Source organism: Arabidopsis lyrata (assembly GCF_000004255.2).
Source record: "Arabidopsis lyrata subsp. lyrata unplaced genomic scaffold ARALYscaffold_8, whole genome shotgun sequence".
Taxonomy (NCBI): domain Eukaryota; kingdom Viridiplantae; phylum Streptophyta; class Magnoliopsida; order Brassicales; family Brassicaceae; genus Arabidopsis; species Arabidopsis lyrata.
The window spans coordinates 20,946,319-20,967,881 of record NW_003302548.1 but is presented as its reverse complement, the minus strand read 5'-3'; the positions used below and the strand labels follow the sequence as shown (position 1 = coordinate 20,967,881).

The window sequence follows — 21,563 nt, the reverse complement described above, 5'->3', positions numbered from 1 at the left end:
ACTATGTACTAGTATATTAATAATAGTACTAGTATATTAATAATATAGTTTTTATAGACTAATAAAAATAGAAAAAATCAGGTACATCGCTATCCACCTTATCCACTATTACTCCAATCCATTTGACAAAAACTATCTAAAACGTTTTTTTTTGATCTTTGATCCAATCACAACGCATAGATCCAATGGACAATAACAACAACAACAACCAACCACCACCACCAACCTCCGTCTATCCACCTGGCTCCGCCGTCACAACCGTAATCCCTCCTCCTGCATCTGGATCTACATCAATAGTGACCGGAGGAGGAGCGACGTACCACCACCTCCACCAGCAACAACAACAACAGCTTCAAATGTTCTGGAAATACCAGAGACAAGAGATCGAACAGGTAAACGATTTCAAAAACCATCAGCTTCCTCTAGCTCGGATAAAAAAAATCATGAAAGCTGATGAAGATGTGCGTATGATCTCCGCCGAAGCACCGATTCTCTTCGCCAAAGCTTGTGAGCTTTTCATTCTCGAGCTTACGATTAGATCTTGGCTTCACGCTGAAGAGAACAAACGTCGTACGCTTCAGAAAAACGATATCGCTGCTGCGATTACTAGAACCGATATCTTCGATTTCCTTGTTGATATTGTTCCTAGGGAAGAGATCAAGGAAGAGGAAGATGCAGCGGCGGCGGCTCTTGGTGGAGGAGGTATGGTTGCTCCAGCCGCGAGCGGTGTTCCTTATTATTATCCACCGATGGGACAACCGGCGGTTCCTGGAGGGATGATGATCGGAAGACCGGCGATGGATCCTAGCGGTGTTTATGCTCAGCCTCCTTCTCAGGCATGGCAAAGCGTTTGGCAGAATTCAGCTGGTGGTGATGATGTGTCTTATGGAAGTGGAGGAAGTAGCGGCCGTGGTAATCTCGATAGCCAAGGGTAAGTGGAATTCTAGTAATATTCAGCAATGTAGCTTGTTGAATTCGATTATCAATGGTTATTGAGATTGAAATTGATTAGTCTTAGATGAATTTGCTGTTATGTTATCATTTCATTGATTCTGGTCGAATAAGCTAAATTGCTAATACTAATGTTTAGTCCCTTCATACATAGTCTGTCAAAGAACTTAAGCTCAAATCCTCTGGCTCATTTCTTCAGCTTCAAACTTTTGTAAATATGACTCACATCTTTCAATTCTTTGGAACAATGTTGTACAGTTAAGCTATGGAACCAGAAGCTGAGAGGTTAAATCATCATCGATCTGATTACTATGTCTGTTTTGTGAGAGAGAGAGAGAGAGAGAGAGAACAAAAAAAAGAAAGCTCTTTATTCTTTCTGTTAACTTATACTAAGTTATTGCAGCAAAACTGCAGACTTACTTAACTATATATATTAATCTAATGTGCAGCAGATTATAATTTATGTTTTTGTATTCTTTTTGAGTCTTTCTCCTAATCTAGTAGTAATGAGCAGAGCATATTTTTGGATATCTCGAGTTTTTCTAAGTGTTCTTTTAAAGGAGCCTAAAGATGACAAGTTTTAAAATTTTGTAAATCTAAGGGAAACTTAAATACTTTTCTTTTGTTGATCAAAATGATATTGGCTAGTTTGGTTCTATGTGTGTGTATTTTCAGTTGCTGTGAATCAGAGTGTTAACTTACAGCCAAGATTGTTATCAATTGGTGTGGTAATTTTGAACCGGTTTAGAAAGAGACCCAATAAAGTATGAAGTTAAAATCATCTTAATGCCCAATAAAGGCCCATATCTTTCTCCAATAGACGCAATCGGACGGTGACTCTCTTTCTCTCTGTGCCGCTTCTCTCCTCTTCTCCTTTCTCTCCTCTTCTTCTTCTCTCTCTCTCTCTCGGTTCGTCGGCCTCGGCTAGGGTTTATCAGTGGTTTGTCAATGGAGGCTTCATCGTCTCAGCCATCCGATTCTTCTGACCAAACGGCTTCTAAGTTCCTATCTGACCTCCCGTCTCGCGGTTTCTTGTCTTCTACCGTTGTCTCTTCCAATCCGGTAATTTGACTCACTCATTACCGCCTTTTTTGTTATGTAGTTGTAAGGTCTACTTTGGATTCCGAATTTTGTATTTTTTTGGGTTTTACCAAGTGATTGGCTTTTATATGCTTCTTCAATTTTTGTTCCAAATTAAAAACTCATTGGTCGTCCAGACAACACGCTCAATCAGATCTTGCTCACTCGATTGTAGTTCCAGATCGTTTGGTTTGGGTAGAATTTAATCAGATAATTCTTGTCTGAATTGTTATTGTAATTCTTGCCAATAGGCTCAAAGTTTCTGCTTGTACTTTGGATTTTACCATTTCCATGTATATATATATGCTTGAAGCTTTGAGATTTGTGATTGAATTGTGTAATGATAAGTACAAGAGTTCACTTACTAATCTGGCCTAATACTATACTGCTTCAATTCATGACAATCAATCTTGTTAATTACTGCTTTGAATCGTTGTGTTATTGTCAAAAGTTGGACTCAGAAATGCATAGTTCTTATGTGCGATCATATTGGACATTGACTACTCTTGTTTTACAATTTCTTTTCTTACAAAATCCTTCACTTCTAGTTTTCCTGTGAATGTAGTTACTTGGCAGGATCTCAAATTCCAGAGTGTTTCTTTCCTTGAAGTTATTTCATCTATTTTTGTAGTAATAGCTTCGTTCTTTAAAGCTTAATCATACATTTAGTAACTTTCTTTTGTCTAAGATTTCAGGGAAGCTTGCGGGTCTACATTTGTGAGCATGACACGTCTCCCCCAGGTAATTCTTTTCTAAAAACTCCATTCTTTTTTCTGTTTTGTTCGATGAGTTGTTTTCTTAGAGACAGTTTCCTGCAGCAGTCTCATAAAGCAATTCCTTTTCATTTTCTCTCTCGCTGAGATATATGGCTACATTGTAAAAGTAATTGAGGGCCACTGGATTATCTATTTCAGAATAAGCTGCGTTTCAGTAACAAGCCATTGTTTCCTGTAAACTTTTTTTTGTTAAATGTCTTGCTAAAAACTCCTAACTTATTTTTATTTTGTCATATATCCAGAAGGACAGCATATCAAAACAAACCAGCAAAATATACTAATTAGATCTCTCTTGTTAAAGAAGCAAAAAGGCGAATCTAGTTCTAAAGACTCAAAAGGAACTGCTGAAGATGGTCCTAAAAAGAGGTAACAACAACACTTTATTAGTTCTTGCCTCCCTCGCATGACTAATCTTACTGACTGGAAATCTCTAAACTTATACTCTCTTATGAGAATTGTCCATTTCTTTTATTGGCTACAAAACTGGTTTGTTCATCTTTTACTGTTTCTTAATCGTAGGGCTGCAAATAGGGCTCTGGACGACAGAAGCTCAGCTAAAAGAGCTGCTAATGCATCTAGACAAGGTTATCTCTTTATACCTTTAATTCTATTTTATTTACTTTTCAATATCATATCTCACTTGGAGTTTAAACAATGAATTTCTTGTGCACAGAGGGATCAAGCAGTCGCACTGGCGAAAGAGACTTTCAGTCTTTGACAGTTGAGAAGCTCCGTGCCCTGCTCAAGGAGAAGGGCCTTCCAACAAAAGGAAGAAAGGCAAGTCAAATTATATGCCAATGTCTTTTTTATATAAATCTCTGTTAAAACTCTTGAAAGCTTCTTAATCTTGTATTCACAATAATATCTTAAAGCGTTTATCTTCAACTAGATTGTATTGCCTCCGGTTTTTGTTTATCGCACTTATTGATTATGGAACTTGACTGGTTTTGCAGGATGAGCTCATTGCGCGTCTAAAGAGTGCCAACTGAAATCAAGTTGAGAAATCTCCCTGGTGAATATATGTATCTTTAGAGGTTTCCCAAATAGGAGAAAATTGTGATATGAAAATTGTTGTTGTTCTTGATCAAATACAAATCCTTCTGATCTCATCTGGAGAATTTGTTATCAGGAATTAGGCTACTTTAATTTATGAATCCGGTTTGGTGACCTTTGTAACATGGATTTCATCTTTTGATATGTGAAGCAAACCAAACAAACCAGACGGTCTTGGTGTAACCAAAAATGTGATGGAATTGCATTGGGCCGGCCTATATTAAGTACAACACAATGGTCAAGAGTCAAAGGAGAATTAGGTAAGCCAAAACATTTGACCCGCAAAGTGAGACATGAAAATTTTCAATTCCTGTTCACCTACCAAAAAGTGAAACCAAGTAATCCTTTTGTGGCGATTTTGATAAAAAATTACAAACACATAAACCATTGTATATATTTGGTTATTAGGGGATAAAATGAATAAAACAAAAGAAATAGCGCTAAAATTTTAGGTTTTACGGATTAGACTTTATGATTTAACGGTGAAAATCTAGTGTTAAATTTCTAAATTAATTGTTAATTTATTAAAATTTGAAATAATTTCTTAATCTTGATAGTAAAGTTTTAGTTTATTTTTCATAACTTCTTGTTTTTATTCAGCTGATATTTAAATGATTGATTTCTAATATTCTAGCATCATAAAAATTAGTGTGACTCAAAACCACGAGTCTCCTTGGACGGTGAAAATGAAGTTGTGAGAACGAAAAATGAAAGAGAAAGTACTTTTATAAGAACGACAATTTTCGTTATGACAAATAATTGTGTGTCAAATCAAAGCAAAGAATGGGGACACTTGTGGTCTTGTGGGCATTTTCTAATACTACAAACTCGTTGCGATGCTTATTATGGTTCAGAGAGCTCATGTACTTAATGGACCCAGTTCTCCAACGGCGCCGTTTTCTGGTCACAACGTGACAGGCTCACACCAATCTTTTTTTTACACCAATCTTACACATATTTTCCCCATATTTTGCATATGAACTAATTAATTAACCTTGGGTTTTCTTTTTTTCATCTACTATACATTTTTGCAACACTTTTTGGGGTTCCTAATCGGGTCAAATTTTGTTTAATTTTGACCCGGAAATCTTCAATCGGATCTTTCCTTATTTTTGACAAAATTAAAAAACGAAAATTAATCAATAAAATCTAAAAAATATATATTTTCTCAACTAATTACTATACCTAAACTCTTTATTTATGGCATATTCTCTACAATTTTTATAGATATAGAAATCAAATATGATTATTTAATGCTAATATAACAAATTTGAACTAATTTCCTAAAACCTCTCTACCTAATTAAAACATAAATATATGATTCTCATTTCACTTTTATATGATCTTATATTTATATTATTTTGAACTATTATAAAATATATATACTTAATAAAAAAATTCGATTTTTTCTGCATATGCTATGATTCAAATTTTTTAAAACGGACATATATTACTCAATCGATGAAGAAAAAAGTATGTGTACAATCTATATTAACATTTTTGAAAAACAAATTTGAGCGTTTAATCAGGGCATATTTTTTTTTTTACTCTGACCCGGAATTGAGTCATTCATATATTTTCTTAATTTCTACAATTATCTAAAACGGGACAATATACCACGTGAAATCTTAAAATTAACAAATCGAAATACAATTATTTAGTATTTTAATATACATTTTAAAAATATTTTTATGGATTGGTCTAAAAACACACACTAATTTGAAAAAAAAAAAATATATATATATATATATATATATATTATAGAAACTATTTGAAAGCAAACTTTTAAATTGACTCGAATTATATGTCTTTTAAATAAAAGTGTTATTAAAAGAAATAACAAAATGATGTTTAATTTTACGGGACATGATTATATGGTGGGACGGGTCGGATCTGGATTGATATTAATACGAGATAATATATCACGGGTGAAATCCTGGGATTAACAAATCAAAATACAATTATACAATTTTAAACACTAAACAAAACAAATACAACGTAAAATTTTTATTTTTAGTTACAACGCATGTGACTCGCAATGTACAACAAAAGATATTATATACAACAAATTCATCAGTTTATAAAAAGATAAAAAAATCAAATAATTAACCTGCGGTGTACCGCGGGTAAAAATCTAGTTTCGAATACAATTTCTGATTGTTTAATACTTCACATATACTGTTACTAATAATAAGTTCCGAACGTAAATCATCCATTTTTTTAATAACTTCCAATTTGAGTTAAAGGATTCAACCACATTGACAATCAATCATTTATTAATCAATCAATTATTAAAGCCGGATTACAAAAGAAATTTGTGCATCATTTAAAAATATATATACCCTGTATTTTATATCAATATAAATAAAAATATAAACCACTACACCACATTTTGTCGTCTATTTTAATTAAATGAGTTGGTTAAAAAAACTTAGTAGATAAAAAAAATTTAATGAGTAGGCGATAAATATGAGAAATATCTAGAACTAAGTATAGGGTCTGATTGGTAACAAGCTATTAGCTGTTAGCTGGAGCTGTTAGCTGTTAGGGAATAGTGTAAAGCTGTACAATGTTAGGGAATAGTGCAAAGCTGTACAAAAGAATAAAACACGTAAGCTGTACAAAAAAATAACGCAGAACAAATTTTAAAAATTTATTCTGATTGGAAACATCATAGCAGTACACATAATAAATAATATTAAGAATTTAGAAAGAAAAAAAATTACATAAAAATGTACTTTAGTATATAATTACATATGAAAATTAAGATTATATAGAATGAACAATATTTTATTGTTAGAATAATAATATGAATTTACTAGTCCTATAATAAATAAAAATTTTCTTCATTTTGAGCAATATAACATTCCAAAATAATTGTTTGAGAAAAAAACCATTATTTCTAATGATATTTTTTCATAGACTGTATTATTTACTTTTTTTGAAATCTTTATCTGAACATTCGAGACTTTTTTTTTTGCATTATACATAGTTACAATTATATTTTATAAACTTTAATTATGCGGTTAATAATACGGTCAACCGTGCGGCTAATCGTACGGTTAAATAACGGTTTTGATACGTTTCCGGTATATTAACGGTTACGGTTAGTACATTTTTTTTAACCGTAACTAATCTAGTTTTACGGTGAATGATTATGGTTTTTAACCGTTTTATACGGTTACGGTTGAAAAATGGTCCAGTTATGATCCAAAATACGGTTACGGTTAGCTTTTGGTCCAGTTACGATCCAAAATACGGTTATGGTTACAGACCGTTTCTCAACCGTAACCGTATAAAACGGTTAAAAACCGTAACCGTTAACCGTAAAAAATAATTAGTTACAGTTAAAAAATATATTAACTGTAACCGTTAATTAACGGTAAACATATGAAAACCGTTATTTAACCATATGGTTAACCGCATTGTTAAAACTTTAAAAATATAATTGTAACTCCATATAATGCAAAAACAATTATCGAATGTTCAGATTAAAATTTTTAAAAAAGTAAATGATACCGCATATGAAAAAATCTACGTTATAAAAAATGGTCTTTTTCTCAAACAAATATGTTATACTGTTATTTTGCTCGAAATGAAGAAAATTTGGTTTGTAACATACTTTTTGATTTTATGAAAAGTATTATAATAAGTTAGGTAACTCTTAAGATTTCGCCTCCGATATTAACCGTATTGTAGTCATTAAATAACTATAACCATAATTATCCGTAATCGTATTTAACTGTAACCGTTATAACCGTATTTAACCGTAACCGTTATAACCGTATTTAATCGTAACCGTATTTAACCATAACCTTATTTGACCGTAACCGTTTTAATTTGTTTTTGTTTTTGTCAAAAAAAACTATTTATGTTATAATGTACCGCTTTTCATAAAGTTTTTGTGATTGGTAACTGTCAAAGCTGTACAGCTTTATTTTTGTTTACCAATCAAAGCCATAGATGTCAGATGAGACAAAGAGGTTGTATTATTTTTAAAAATGTGGATGAATATCGGGAAACACGAGCTTAAAAAGAAGTCAATGGTAATTTTCAAAAAAAAAAAATGAAGAAGTCAATGGAACTAGCTTTCCGACTTTTGTGTGATCTATGAGAGAAACTCAATTTTCAAACCACGAGAACCACGTGCACAAAAATTGATAAAGATCCACTTAACTAGTAGTCGCAAAAAAGTGTATTTTTATTTGTGTTTTTCTACATACAGCTAATAATCGTGCATTCGATTGTTTCAAATTTCGGCTGAAGCATTTCATCAACGTGTTCGATCTTATCCGACACATGTCTGGTTATTGGCGGATTCTCCAACCAATACTTTGTCCTCATGTAAGGAATTATTCTTCTGCCTAAAACAAATTAGGCTAATTTAGTGAGAACAAACAAATATGCATAATGAGACTCAGTAATCTTGATTTTAATAGTTCACTATCTTATCGACACTACATATGGCAATAAAACATGTTGATAGCTCAATCGATTGTAAGATACACAGATTACAAACCACTCAATTTTATGCATTCAGTATTTGAATCCGAATTTCGTCTCGTAAAGAGATTCTCTTGCTTTTTTGGTAACTTAAATTATTTCCGTCTTTGAGCATATATATACGTGGATCAACTCCTTAGATACAAAGATCATATTTATTGCAAAATGATGAGTATTATATATATATATATATATATATATATTATTTGATGATATTCCCTTGATTCAAAAGATCTCCTAAGAATCAGAGTTCATTATTTGTCAGGTCATCACTGTTGTCATCACGTGCTGAAGATTTTTTTTTTTTTTTGTCTAAATACGTGCTGAAGATTAGAACAGTAATAGTAATAAATAACTAATAGAGTTTGTACTGACTTAGGTGTTTAAGTGAAAGATTCAAGAACCTCTGTACTATTCCAGGAAGGCCAATTGATATTCTTATTCCTAATATACACAAGCAACATTTATATGTTTTTTCTACATTAAAATCCATTATGCGTTAGTAGAGACTAGAGAGTATAGTTTTGACTTTTTAGATACCATTTAATTAACTAAATAAGTATAAAATATATTTAGAAATTGTAAATTGTTCCGCTAAAGAAAACAAAATGTTTTACTTTTTCAGCGTCTGAACCGTGTCAATTTCTTAAAGTGATTTTAATTTTGGCCGGAGACTTGGCCACCAGAGCGGTGGTCTGGCTTGTCCAAATCAATTTATTAGTATACATCAATCTAACTCCATTTCTTTGGTCCCTGTGTGATTGCCATGTTTCGTCGACATTTAATGAATGATGTTTCAAAAAACGTTTTAACGTGATCAGTTTTATACTTATTAATTATAGTTTATATCCTCAAATCCATCTGTTCAAGCAATTACAACTTGTTGATCACGTTTAACTATTTTTAAGATAGATTAAATATCAAATTTTCTTGTTTATTTAACCAAAATCCCTAAAATTCCAATTTGTAATGGTCAGGTCCAATGTATGTATGATTTTTTCATTATAAAAATAGCTTATATGGTTGACATTTTTAAAGAAACGAGCTTACAAATTTTCCATTTTAATTTTGCATTCTTCTGAAAATGACATTTTATCCATTTTGTTAAAAATGAATGCCAGCGTTTGCTGATCTACTCAAATGTAAAAACATTGGCTTTATTAATCAAAATTAGGGTTGGGACTTGAGACAATAGTACAATACTAATATTAAGGTAAGCCTTCTTTGAAAATAGCTTTATTGCTGAAAATAATAATGTTTCAAATAAAGAAATGAAAAAAAACTTTATTAATCAGTCGTATTCTGTATCGAAGTGATGTGGTCGGAGCCACAACTTTTATTCTGTTTCTATTCTCCTATATATATATATATATATATATATTATGTATCTAATAGTTCCTCTGCAGACCAAGAACACACATCAAAACAACATAATTAACTTACCCAAACAAGAAACCCAAGAATCCAAAATGGAAATGCTCAGGGCAATAATTCTCATCCTATTTCCAATCTTAGGGTTTATATTAATCTTCTCATTTTCAACAAAAACCCTTAAAGCCAAAACCACCACACCATCCTCTAATCCGACGTCATATCCACTCGTCGGCTCTATTCTCTCCTTCAACAAAAACCGCCACCGTCTTCTCCAATGGTACACAGATCTTCTCCGTCTCTCTCCCACTCAAACCATCACCGTCGATCTCCTCTTCGGTCGTCGGACTATTATCACTGCAAACCCTGAAAACGTTGAGCACATTCTCAAAACAAATTTTTATAACTTCCCTAAAGGCAAACCTTTCACCGACCTCCTAGGAGATCTACTGGGCGGCGGAATTTTTAATTCTGACGGCGAGTTATGGAGCTCACAGCGTAAACTCGCGAGCCACGAGTTTACAATGCGTTCTCTTAGGGAATTCACTTTCGAAATCATCCGTGAAGAAGTCCAAAACCGCCTCATTCTGGTGCTTTCCTCCGCCGTGGACGGTGGAGGGACGGTTGACTTTCAGGAGGTTTTGAAGCGCTTTGCTTTCGATGTTGTATGCAAAGTTTCGTTGGGTTGGGATCCGGATTGTTTGGATTTGACCCGACCCGTTCCGGATCTTGTTAAAGCTTTTGATGTAGCGGCGGAGATCAGCGCTCGCCGCGCCACGGAGCCAGTTTACGCCGTGTGGAAGCTGAAGCGTTTGTTGAACGTAGGGAGCGAGAAGAGGCTGAGGGAAGCCATCAAGACCGTACACGTGTCTGTCTCTGAGATCATCCGTGCCAAAAAGAAAAGCCTCGATATCGGTGGTGACGTGTCGGACAAGCAGGACCTCCTGTCGAGGTTTCTCGCCGCTGGCCACGGGGAAGAAGCCGTGAGGGATAGTGTAATCAGCTTTATTATGGCGGGAAGGGATACCACGTCGGCAGCGATGACGTGGCTGTTTTGGTTGTTGAGTCAAAATGATGACGTGGAGAAGAAGATACTAGAAGAAGTGAGAAACAAAGGATCTTTAGGGTTAGGGTTTGAGGATTTGAGAGAGATGAGTTACACGAAAGCTTGTATCTGTGAGGCAATGAGGCTTTACCCACCAGTGGCTTGGGACTCAAAGCATGCAGCAAACGACGACGTTTTGCCAGATGGTACACTTCTTAAAAAAGGAGACAAAGTTACTTACTTCCCTTACGGTATGGGAAGGATGGAGAATGTGTGGGGTAAAGACTGGGAAGAGTTTAAACCGAACCGGTGGTTTGAGGAAGAACCGAGTAACGGTACAAAACGGGTTTTGAAAAGTGTCAGTTCCTTCAAGTTTCCGGTTTTCCAAGCCGGACCAAGGGTTTGCATAGGGAAAGAAATGGCTTTTACACAAATGAAATACGTGGTTGGTTCGGTTTTGAGTCGATTTGAGATTGTACCGGTTTGTGATAACCGGGCGGCGGTTTTTGTTCCTCTTTTAACGGCTCACATGGCTGGTGGGCTAAAGGTGAAGATCAAGAGGAGAGAGCATATGTGATTCGATGTATTTATTTAATTAATTAACTAATCAAGTCATGTCCTTATAGAATATCCAACTAATATGTAAAATGTGTGGGTTATACCTTAAATCAAATAAATAAATATATGTGTGTGATTCACAGTTACTTGTGAATAGAAAAATATATAAATCAATATGTGGTGATGTGGTCTAATCGAAGTGGATGCAATATATTAATCAGTTTGATAGACATAGGTCACACATTAAACAATTTGTGGAGGTATTTGTATGTCTAATATTAATAAAATAGAGATTGGGGCAGATATATATACCTAGCCGCTCCCTTAACGATGGGATAAAGCGTACCCGGATGCAAGGCTTCGTGGATTAGTCTTTGGGCCTAGACAGTTACTTGTGAATAGAAAAATATATAAATCAATATGTGGTGATGTGGTCTAATCGAAGTGGATGCAATATATTAATCAGTTTGATAGACATAGGTCACACATTAAACAATTTGTGGAGGTATTTGTATGTCTAATATTAATAAAATAGAGATTGGGGCAGATATATATAATTACAAACTGGCTACAGTAACGATTGGTTCGATACAGCGAAGAGATGCAACCGAAACATGTGAAACATGTCACAGTACAGTCACCTCTGGAAATATATATTATAAATTAGCTATACGAAAGCTTAATTAGTTCAATGGTGATCGTTTTATTCTGCAGACGATACACTGAAAAATTGTTTGAAATAATAGGTTTTGTAATTAGTGTAGACATATTGTAAGATACAACGAATTTTAAAAGTTTCATTAACTATCATCTAAGCAATTAAATTACAAGACTTTTTAAAATAGGATTAACACAAGTACACAACACTAAAACACTTATCGTCACCGACCATTTGGCAGCAAACACAAAACAAGAAATATGCTGAAGATCGACATGTCTTTCTCAACCTGCCTAGCCGAATTTGTAAAGTTCTAAACTCTTTTTATATTCTCTAAAACGGCCAAAGAAATGCTAAGAAACGTGATCACTTTTTTTGTAAACTTTACATAATGAGCTGGACCATATAACTTTTAAGTTCTTAGGTGTTCTAATTCATGTGTTATCTTCTGTCCAACATATGATTTTCATCTAATGCCACAACTTCTAGCTAGCTCTTACAGTTATTTTTTTTTTACATTTTTACCTATTACCAGTGCCAGTTATTGGCATGTGCAAGTGGTGCATTTGCACCGGGTCCAACAAATTTAAGGTCCAAATTCATAGTTTTTCTATTATTTAACTATTTAATTATGCTGAAATTTTATAAAATATCTATATGTAAAGGTCCCAAAATTCTATTTTAAAAGGTAATATTGAGGCCCAAAATTAATAAACAAAAATAACAGGTCCAAATAGCTATAAAATACAAAATAATTTATGAAATATAACTTTTTGTAAAAATATATATATATATATATATATATATATATATAAATTTTTTATTAAAGATAGGATTTTTTTTGTATGGCATCGGGTCTTACCGATGAGTGAGCCGGGCCTGCCTATTACTGCCTTTACATGGAGCTATAATTTCGAAAATGATTTAGATTCAAACTTTGAAGCTCCCATACCAATAAAAAAAGACAAGAAATGTGTTTGATATTATAGACTTGTAACAACTGTATATTATCTAATTAGTGTTTATATATCAAGTTTTTTAATCTGAATTATGACAGGAGATAACACTCATACAAACCACTAGAATACACATTTCCGTTATCTAAATCTAGAATTTAAACTTCATAGATATGAATTATTGTGAGTTCAAATTTTGTCGAAGATATAACACGTTGTAAATTAGGTTCCAAACATCAACCGTTATTTCCAAAATATATAAGATTTTTTTTATAAACAATGATTATGATATTGCAACAGACGAGATATGAAAAGATTTCGATTGGTTGTCCAAAACACAAAAAAAAAAAGAAGAGGTTTGGATTGGAAATGCGATACACATCAACGTAGGTCCGTTTCAAGGTTTTGTTTAATAATTACGTACACAAGTATTTCACCCAAATAAAACAACTAATTAAAAGTGACAACCATTATTGAACTTTTTGATATTTTTCTTTTCATTTTCTAGTTCAATTGGTAAATAGTTCTGAAGGAACAAAAGACAATTATAATAACTTTAATAATAGGGGATTGTATAAAGACTAGTGGTCGCATAAGCATGAAAACAAAGAAGAAAGTAAATTGTTTATAACTATCTTCTCAAGTAAAATATGAAACTCGGTATTCTCTGCAACAAACCAATAAAGGGTGTTAACGAAAGAGTTGCAGAGCTTCAGTTAGTCGTTCACCAGCCACAAACTGCAGACTTTACGGTACAACGGCCTCAAGAAGCTTCTCATACACTTGTCTAGCAGATAAATCCTCCACCTGGTTCAGGGGAACATATATAAATCAGAATGGGTAATTCATTCAATGCGACAACCTATTTTTGGTCACCACTCTTAGAGGTCCTTGTGCCATTAGTATAAAGGCAAAACCTACTAGCTAAAGCTTTAGGTCTATCTGGTGGAGATCATATCATCTAGAGCTAAGAAAAACCAATAAGAATTTTAAAAAATGAATCTTCACAGAGTCTTCTCAAGAGACTCGAAGGAAGGATCAACATACCACAAGGAGTTTTGATTTGCTATTCCAACCTCTTTGGAGAGTCATCTGGCTCAACCTTAAACCAAGAACCTGAAAGAGCGAAAACACAGAGGTCGTGTCGCGTTTGTCAAAAATCCTCATTCAACGTAAGAAACTTCGTGATTAGAGAGTAAATCCTGAAAAGTGATTATTAAAGGACTGATTTGGTACCCTTCCCATGAATTCCAGAAGCTCGTTGTTAGCTTCCCCACGAGCTGCTGGTGCGGCAACAGTCACACGAACATCATCAGCATTTACCCCTGCAGACAGAAAAAGTATGGGTAAATCAAATTGTTTAATCGAAGATCCATGTCAAGTGAGTAAGAAAATAGATTTTACTTGTGATTGCAGAACGTTGTGCACGGTCTTCCACTTCTATTGCAACCTGAACAAGTCCACCGTCGAGTTGTGAAATGCAGGGAGGTACAGGTGCATCCTGTGTGCCGCCATAACAGATTAATTATCTACTTTTTGTTCTTGGAATTGAAAAAATTATAAGAAACCAATTATACCTGTGGGTTAGTTTCTGCAGCAACAGCACTAAGTGCTCCATCAACAATGTAAATGAAAGACGTTGTTTCCAGATTCTCTTCAGCACGATAACAAACAAAAAGCTCACAACCGATACAGTTCATTCTAAACTGTCTCTCCATTTTTCCTTCGCCACTGGTAACAAACCAAACATAAAGAAACAAACTTTTAGATGTTAAACCCAAATCTGATGCTTAACACTTGCTCACTAGCCTATACCAAAACATACCGTTTCAATAAAACTTTTCCTCCCTCGCTGACATTCAACCTAGCAAGATGCTTCTTCTTGTCAAGTACATTCGATCTGTCGGTCTTCCTTTTTGGCATCTTCTGCAACTGGGTATCTTGTAAAGGATCTAAATTAGTATACACGCACTATAGAAGGATACCATATATATATTTCAATCTCCACAATTTTGCATGTTACACTCTTAATCCGATTAACGACATGTTTCACCATTTAAATCTTAGCTTTCAAGTTCTCAAGGAGTGGCCAAACCAATAAGAAAGATTCAGGACATGAGTAAATCTACAGATTACATGAAACATGCAATGAGTCTTAAAACATTCCAACTTGTTAGATCATAAACAAATATCAACATTACCAGAGTTTCTACCTGAAACAAAACCCAAGAATCTAAATCATGTAAAACATATCTGTCTCTGGAGTCTTTGGACCTAAACGTACTTTGTTGTTAATCTAAACTCATTGGTACTTTGTTCTATACATTAGCATGATGCTCTGATGTTGAAAGATTGAAACTTTCAATCATAATTCCTACTCAATGTATCTGGATACCAAATAGCAATGTCGCAAATCATTCTACATAACGCCAATTGGTTCAGAATCACGCTGATTCAAAGTGAGCAAATAGGGTTTCACTCTAATTTCAGGCAACTAAACCCTAACTCGGAAGTAGGTGAATAGGGAAACGAACCGGTGATAAGGACATGAGAACCACAGTGCTTGCAGTAGTAAACGAAGAGATCAGAGTCGGGTCCATCCGGCGCTGCGTCCTCGCTCGAGTACGTGTGCGTCGTTCTCTTCGGCATCGTTCTTCTTCTTCTTCAAAGTTCGTCGAAACTCAGCTCTCACTTTGCAATAGTCTCTCTCTTTCACTTTTATCTTCTTTTCATAATTACCAAAATTGCCACGGCGGCGACCTGCGATTGACGGTGGAGCATCGAACCGCGGCAGACTACGCTACCTTAAGGGCTAAAACGTCATTTCCACTTTAACTTTTGGTTCAATGTACAACAGATAAACCGGAATTAAAAATTAGTGATTGGTATATAAAATCGTCGCAAACCAAATCCCTTTGTTTTGAATTTGAAACAAACGGAGTAGAACCAATATAAAACCGACATTATCATCAAAATTGAACAAAATCCGGTTAAGTCATGTGTTTGAAGCCAAACCGAATGTAAAACCAAACCAAAAAAACTTGTCAAGGCTTCCTTCTCTCCCTAGGCATTTGTTTCTGCTTTGATAGCTTCTACAGACAATCCATCTTACAGGTTACATACATCATATAATGACTGCTTTTTTTTTTCAATTTAAGCAATTTGGAGATGATTCTTTTGGCCAGATAATGACATTACTTAGACGCAGATGTGTCCAACTCTGACAAAATGTTGTTCATATCCTCAAAATGTGGCCAACTTGTCTTGCTTCTTTCATCGGCCTTGCACTCCTGCAACAAAATATGTGTAGATCAATCTTAATTGCTAACTTTGGAGCTTTTGATCTTGTAAACATGAACATCAAATCAACAGCTACAGATTTCATATGTTCAGAGACGGACCTCGTATTTCTGAATAAGTGATGCCCAGAGAGATTTGCATTTTCCCGGGCTTCGATTGATTCCTTCAGCTGATAGATTTGAAGAGATCTCTTCCCACAATGCCATTCTACCTTTCACCACTTGAAATCTACTGTGCAGCTCTCCTCTCATTCTAATTACCTTCTTTATCTCCTCCGGTTTCCATTTGTTCTTCCTCACACGTTTTGGTGATGACTTGGTTTCAGAATTTGAAGCATCAGATGGATCGTCATCGTCTCTGATGCTTTCTTTATCCTCTGTTCCAGGCTCCGTATTAGTTACCTTATTCACATTTTCAGTTTCACTCGGTGAAGGTGATGATGATGGATTGATGAATGATTTCCAAAAATCGTCCGACTCTTCTGAAGAACTCTCAACGGGCATATCAACTTCTTCTGTGTATGTTGATGCTGCAGTTACTTCTGCAGCCAGTAGTCTTGCATCACTATCAATAATATCATCTGCATGAGTAAAGTATGTTAGAAATTACATACAGAGAACCTGAATATACACCAACAAATGTGTAAGTGAGACATAACCTTCCAAAGTGCGATCTACTTCTTTTGGGGAATCTTCTTGTGAAGGTGCTTTCTTCGGTCGACTTCTTTTGTTATTTCCTTCAACAACTTTCCTTAAAGCTGCAACTCCAGAACCAACACTTGGATCTCCAGACAGTCTCGCACTGACCTCATCAGCATGGACTGCCGTTGGATTCTCAGTGGCTATAGCAATGACTTCAGGCCTTTTACCACTGTACTTCCTCACAATCTTCCTCAGCACTTCAGAGACTGTTCTTTCCATATGAGACAAGGGACAATTCACAGGACAACTTGATAGAGCAGCATGAGCTGCTTTGTGAAGTGCATCTAATAGTCTTCCTTTGTCAAGCCACATGCACCGTGTTGTGATTCTTATTTTTCCTCTCAAAGTGTTTTCTGAGACTCCCGGGCGCATGATTTCCATGCTGGATTATAAAAACTCATAAAAAAGAGATTAGTAAATTATTTAAAAAGGGTTATCGATGATGCATTAGCACAGAAATTTAAGAATTCAGATATACCTCAAAACTATAATGCCATCAGAAGAAATTCGGAGTCGTTCATCGATGCATAGTTCACTTGATGTGCCAAATGCTTTATCACCATCACTATACATTAACTACAGCAAGGCTAGGATTATTCAATCTACTCGTTATTTAACCAAGACAAACAGAACACAACAGTGACAATTAAACCAACCTGCAAATTCTCCCTCCCAAGAGAGCTAAATCCATTGGACAGAACCCTTCTATTTCTCAGGTGAGAAACTCCAAGCATTTCTCCATTCTTTATAACCTGAAGTTGGAGAAAGTAAAAAAAGTGAAACATTCAGCAATAGTTGACCTAGGTTAAATACCAGACAAACAAGGGTTTCTTTATTTTATATTTCAGAGAGATAATAAATGGATCCTTCCACGAAATTTTTGTTTTAAATTGAACATGTCTCAGAAATTCTGTTTTCACGGTTCAGGCACTTTGTTACCAGATGAAATTTGAATCTATTTCATCAAACTCATAAACTTGTTGCATAACTTTCAGAAAAATCTTCACAATCGGTATTTTCATATGTTGTAAGCTATCTATCTACCACGAGTTCATAATCTTTGGTGAAGACTTACAGTAGTGTGTCTAATCCCAGTAGACTTCCCGAGCAACTCATGCTCTTTAAGAAACAAAAGTTCTCCATGTATGGGAAGAAAATGTTGCGGCTTCACTATTTTAAGGACCTCTTCCTTAAAAACAGGGAAAATTTACAATCATTAGAAACAAAATTTCCCTTAGATATTCATCAATTTGCAAAAAAGAAAAAAAAAAAGAAAAGAAAATGGAAGAACTATTGCCTTTATACCTTTACATATGCGTTAAAAGCCTAAGATTGATGAAGTGAAAAGAAACAGAAAGGAATGCTGGCAACAAAACTTTTGAATGTATCAACAGAGTCTTAAGAGAAGCAGCAGCTTACCAATTCTCCACGGTAGGCATGACCAGATGTGTGCAGCATTTCATTCTTACCCATGATAATATTTGGCCCGATATCTGCTATCCGATTCATCATTTTCATTACTCGTGATTCATTGCCTGGGATTACCTGGAGTAAAACATTAGACCGAAATATATCTCAGCGAACCCAGCCACTATCTTATTAGATGCTCTTAAGCATATGTATGTACATTTTCATATAAATACCTTGGCAGAGTAAAGAATTATGTCTTCCTTGGTAAGTTTGAATGCGTGACTACTCCCATATGATGCAAGATTCAGGGCAGCCCGTGGTTCTGCCTGGTTAGATTCATTGTTAAATAAGGGTAACAAATAAATTAGCTAGGAAAGTCGAATTGAAACCACCACTCCACAATTTGACAAGATTAACTTACTTGTGATCCAGTTGTGACAATCAGTAAGTCCTTAGGAGCATATGCTTCAATGTCTTCGACTTTTATCTTCGTAAACATTAGAAAGGACAAACAATTAGGTGAAATTAGAAAGCAGAACTTATTTGAATCATCAAACTAACATATGACAGGTGTTGGCGCTTTTTATTTAAAACAAACTTTATGCATCAATAATGGCTAATGCGCGTAAGTTTTCTCTTCAAATTCATCGCACAAGAGAAAGGTTTTATACCAGACTTGACGGGTCAATTGGAGCCTTTCCATCCCTCCAAGCTGCCTCTAGGTATGTCCTCAACGACATGCCAACAAAGACCTAGATAAGAAAACAAATGAACCTTTGTTCTTTTAACTTCCTAAATTAAAACTTGTTGCTGCATAATTTGAGGAAAATTTAGCGACATGACATAGAATGAGAATGGTGGAATTTATGGAAAAAAAAATCTCTTGCAGGGGTTGGAGAATTATCTACAATCTCAGATGGAAAATAGGCAAAACATAGTCAGAGCTAAAAATTGGGAGGAAAGACATACCAACTTTCGACCAGTTAAATCAGCAGCAGCTTTTATACTTCCCAAACGGTGTATATTAGAGGCAAACTGAGTTGTGATTACTCTTCCCTTGGCCGCCATTACATTCCTTACCAGAGCATCTGCTACCACCTTTTCACTAATTGTCCTTCCAGGTGACAACACATTTGTTGAGTCACTCATCATCTGTGTAAGAGATGGAAAATTGTTTTTAATTTATCAACTATAGTAGTCAGTATAACCATTTCAACCTTAGTTATATGCATGCAACAGATAACAAGAGTATGACTCTATACAGAAATCCTTACCAACGTAACTCCTTCCTTTGAGAGTTCCTCTAAAGCTTCACGATCAAAGACTTTTCCATCCAATGGTGCCTCATCAATCTGTTATCAATCAAATTTATCTCATGCAGCTTGAGGACTATATACAAAGGGACAGGAAATAAGTTATGAGGGGGTTTACTCTACCTTCCAATCTCCAGTATGAAGAATATTACCATCAGCGCAACGGAGGAATAAACCACTACAATCAGGAATAGAATGGGTAACTGTAATGGGTTCTATCTCAAATGGTCCAGCCATAAATCTCCTTCGAGTGCTAAATGTCTTAAGTCTAGATTGAACGAAGATTCCATGCTCCTTCAAGCGCTTCTTTATAAGCTATTGCACAGACAAACAAAAACATCAATGAGAAAAATGCAAAGAGAAGATTAAGCGTGATAGAATATAGGCAACTAATTGCCTGTACATGACAGTTCAGACTGATAAGAACGCAAGCTGGAGTACATACATTTTGAACTGAAGCTATACATCTAAGCTAGTAGCTGTTAACAAAAATAACACTTATTGAAACAGAAAAGTAAAAGTCAAGAATCAAGGTGTAAATCACCTCCATGGTGAAGGATGATGCGAATATTGGTGTATTAGGGTCCAATGCTGGGATAACCTGCTCATGTAAAAGGATATTGGTCAAAAAGAACAGATACCAACGATGGATAGAGGAAAAGAACCTAGACTCTATCTAGAAATCTCCAAAAGGTCTATGGCTCATTAGGGCTTTTTCAAAGAGTGGAAGAAGACTTTACCCAAGGCAATGCACCAATGTGATCTTCATGACCATGCGTTATAACAACAGCTTCAATTTTGTGTTTCCAACGTCTGATAAATCCTGTGTCTGGCATTATTTTCTGGACTCCAGGCTCATCATAACTGTAACATTATACAGCAATGTTTTACACGGAAAGTTAACACCACGCATACAAAGATAATGACTTGTCGCCAATATAAACAAGATGCATCTATCTCCGGACTTACTCAGGGAACATTATACCAGCGTCGATTAAAATGTAACGATCATAGTTTCCAACAAGCATACAGTTCATTCCAATTTCACCAAGGCCACCTATGGGAAGAACACGGAGAGGCGGTCCATCGGTTCCTTCATAAAACTGTTCCATTTTACGTTTTACAGAGTCCTCCATGCTTTTTCCAACTCCTTCTGGTCGACCTGATCTTCTACGCGGCGTCTTAGAGGATGGAGATGTACCTGAAACATAGAAAGAAAAAGCATAACACCAGAATCAACATCTTAGAAAAGAACAAAGAACCTCAATACACAAAACAACCACTTGATTAATCAGTCCCATATGGTCCATTCACGGCACATAACAAACCATACTCAAATGATTATACTCACACAATCAGAATGAGAATCTCCGAAGAAACTAAATCCAAATCGGCCACTATCAACCTAAAATCTCAAAAAGTTTCAATTTTTTCCTATGCTAATTCAAAATACTTCAAACCCATTACAGTAGTGGAGCACCTTTAATCAATCAATAACTTATTTTCCCAGGAACCCAATAGGAAAAGAAGAGGAGAGAAAGAAAAACAACAGACCAGAAGCAGGAGCAGAAGTGACGGAACAGGAAACGGTAGACTTAATACGAGAGCTTTGGCGGAAGGTGAAAGTGTAGGGACAAAGCGAAAGAGCACTAAAAGCTGCCATTTTCGAAGGAGTAGTAGCTGGGCTGCGAACATCGGAGTAGATAGAGGAAGCCTGTGAGGAGAAACCTTGCAAAGAAGCAGGTTTCATCATCACTGTAAAACAAAACCCAAAAGATGGGGTTTTTGTGAGCTGGAGAAGAATTGGGGTTTAAGGATGGAAGCGGGAAAGAGAGAGATGAGTGAGAAAAGTATCTCTGTGACTGTAAACTATCTTTCTCTCTTATCG

At 35.2% G+C, this 21,563-nt stretch overlaps 5 protein-coding genes across 6 annotated transcripts; 3 read left to right on the top strand and 2 right to left on the bottom strand.

Annotated features, from left to right (window-relative positions):
* The first annotated feature begins 76 nt into the window (after window positions 1–76).
* Window positions 77–1,426, top strand: LOC9302629 (nuclear transcription factor Y subunit C-4). The gene is made up of 2 exons (XM_021027102.1): window positions 77–931; window positions 1,210–1,426. Exons 1-2 carry the CDS (start codon window positions 186–188, stop codon window positions 1,211–1,213), a joined length of 750 nt encoding a protein of 249 aa, XP_020882761.1. The 5' UTR covers window positions 77–185; the 3' UTR covers window positions 1,214–1,426.
* A 315-nt stretch (window positions 1,427–1,741) lies between these two features.
* LOC9302628 lies at window positions 1,742–4,024 on the top strand. Its single transcript, XM_002866510.2, has 6 exons — window positions 1,742–2,013; window positions 2,727–2,772; window positions 3,050–3,173; window positions 3,327–3,391; window positions 3,481–3,584; window positions 3,761–4,024. The coding sequence occupies exons 1-6, from the start codon at window positions 1,900–1,902 to the stop codon at window positions 3,794–3,796; spliced, it is 489 nt and encodes a 162-aa protein (XP_002866556.1). The 5' UTR covers window positions 1,742–1,899; the 3' UTR covers window positions 3,797–4,024.
* A 5,638-nt stretch (window positions 4,025–9,662) lies between these two features.
* On the top strand, window positions 9,663–11,511 carry LOC9300923 (cytochrome P450 94B1). The gene has a single exon (XM_002866509.2). The coding sequence runs from the start codon at window positions 9,746–9,748 to the stop codon at window positions 11,354–11,356; it is 1,611 nt and encodes a 536-aa protein (XP_002866555.2). The 5' UTR covers window positions 9,663–9,745; the 3' UTR covers window positions 11,357–11,511.
* A 1,967-nt stretch (window positions 11,512–13,478) lies between these two features.
* Window positions 13,479–15,706, bottom strand: LOC9300922 (UPF0235 protein At5g63440). Of its 2 annotated transcripts, none has more exons than XM_002864801.2 (7): window positions 15,486–15,706; window positions 14,777–14,891; window positions 14,529–14,682; window positions 14,356–14,452; window positions 14,188–14,276; window positions 13,999–14,067; window positions 13,479–13,758 (listed from the first exon to the last, which is right to left on the bottom strand). In XM_002864801.2, exons 1-7 carry the CDS (start codon window positions 15,598–15,600, stop codon window positions 13,699–13,701), a joined length of 699 nt encoding a protein of 232 aa, XP_002864847.1. In that variant the 5' UTR covers window positions 15,601–15,706; the 3' UTR covers window positions 13,479–13,698. The 2 variants fall into 2 exon arrangements, with proteins under 2 accessions (XP_002864847.1, XP_020882491.1); XM_021026832.1 differs by having other exon boundaries at window positions 14,777–14,883; window positions 15,486–15,668.
* Window positions 15,707–15,892: 186 nt separating this feature from the next.
* Window positions 15,893–21,548, bottom strand: LOC9302627 (ribonuclease J). Its single transcript, XM_021026797.1, has 17 exons — window positions 21,230–21,548; window positions 20,645–20,876; window positions 20,416–20,539; window positions 20,220–20,276; window positions 19,799–19,990; window positions 19,637–19,714; window positions 19,332–19,514; window positions 19,034–19,114; window positions 18,784–18,849; window positions 18,596–18,688; window positions 18,372–18,497; window positions 18,028–18,141; window positions 17,609–17,704; window positions 17,431–17,528; window positions 16,910–17,334; window positions 16,353–16,831; window positions 15,893–16,241 (listed from the first exon to the last, which is right to left on the bottom strand). Exons 1-17 carry the CDS (start codon window positions 21,426–21,428, stop codon window positions 16,146–16,148), a joined length of 2,739 nt encoding a protein of 912 aa, XP_020882456.1. The 5' UTR covers window positions 21,429–21,548; the 3' UTR covers window positions 15,893–16,145.
* Window positions 21,549–21,563: the final 15 nt, after the last annotated feature.

What these genes read in the sequence shown, in the direction of transcription:
- LOC9302629 (XM_021027102.1), top strand. Translation starts at nt 186, where the DNA reads ATGGACAATAACAACAACAACAACCAACCACCACCACCAACCTCCGTC.
- LOC9302628 (XM_002866510.2), top strand. Translation starts at nt 1,900, where the DNA reads ATGGAGGCTTCATCGTCTCAGCCATCCGATTCTTCTGACCAAACGGCT. An exon ending in CCGTTGTCTCTTCCAATCCG is followed by an intron (nt 2,014 to 2,726) that starts GTAATTTGACTC and finishes CTAAGATTTCAG; the next exon opens with GGAAGCTTGCGGGTCTACAT. An exon ending in GAAGATGGTCCTAAAAAGAG is followed by an intron (nt 3,174 to 3,326) that starts GTAACAACAACA and finishes TCTTAATCGTAG; the next exon opens with GGCTGCAAATAGGGCTCTGG.
- LOC9300923 (XM_002866509.2), top strand. Translation starts at nt 9,746, where the DNA reads ATGTATCTAATAGTTCCTCTGCAGACCAAGAACACACATCAAAACAAC.
- LOC9300922 (XM_002864801.2), bottom strand. Translation starts at nt 15,600, where the DNA reads ATGCCGAAGAGAACGACGCACACGTACTCGAGCGAGGACGCAGCGCCG. An exon ending in GGAAAAGTTTTATTGAAACG is followed by an intron (nt 14,683 to 14,776) that starts GTATGTTTTGGT and finishes GTTTGTTACCAG; the next exon opens with TGGCGAAGGAAAAATGGAGA. An exon ending in TTCTGGAATTCATGGGAAGG is followed by an intron (nt 14,068 to 14,187) that starts GTACCAAATCAG and finishes TCGCTCTTTCAG; the next exon opens with GTTCTTGGTTTAAGGTTGAG.
- LOC9302627 (XM_021026797.1), bottom strand. Translation starts at nt 21,428, where the DNA reads ATGATGAAACCTGCTTCTTTGCAAGGTTTCTCCTCACAGGCTTCCTCT. An exon ending in CATCATCCTTCACCATGGAG is followed by an intron (nt 19,991 to 20,219) that starts GTGATTTACACC and finishes TCTGTGCAATAG; the next exon opens with CTTATAAAGAAGCGCTTGAA. An exon ending in CAAAGGAAGGAGTTACGTTG is followed by an intron (nt 19,515 to 19,636) that starts GTAAGGATTTCT and finishes TCTCTTACACAG; the next exon opens with ATGATGAGTGACTCAACAAA.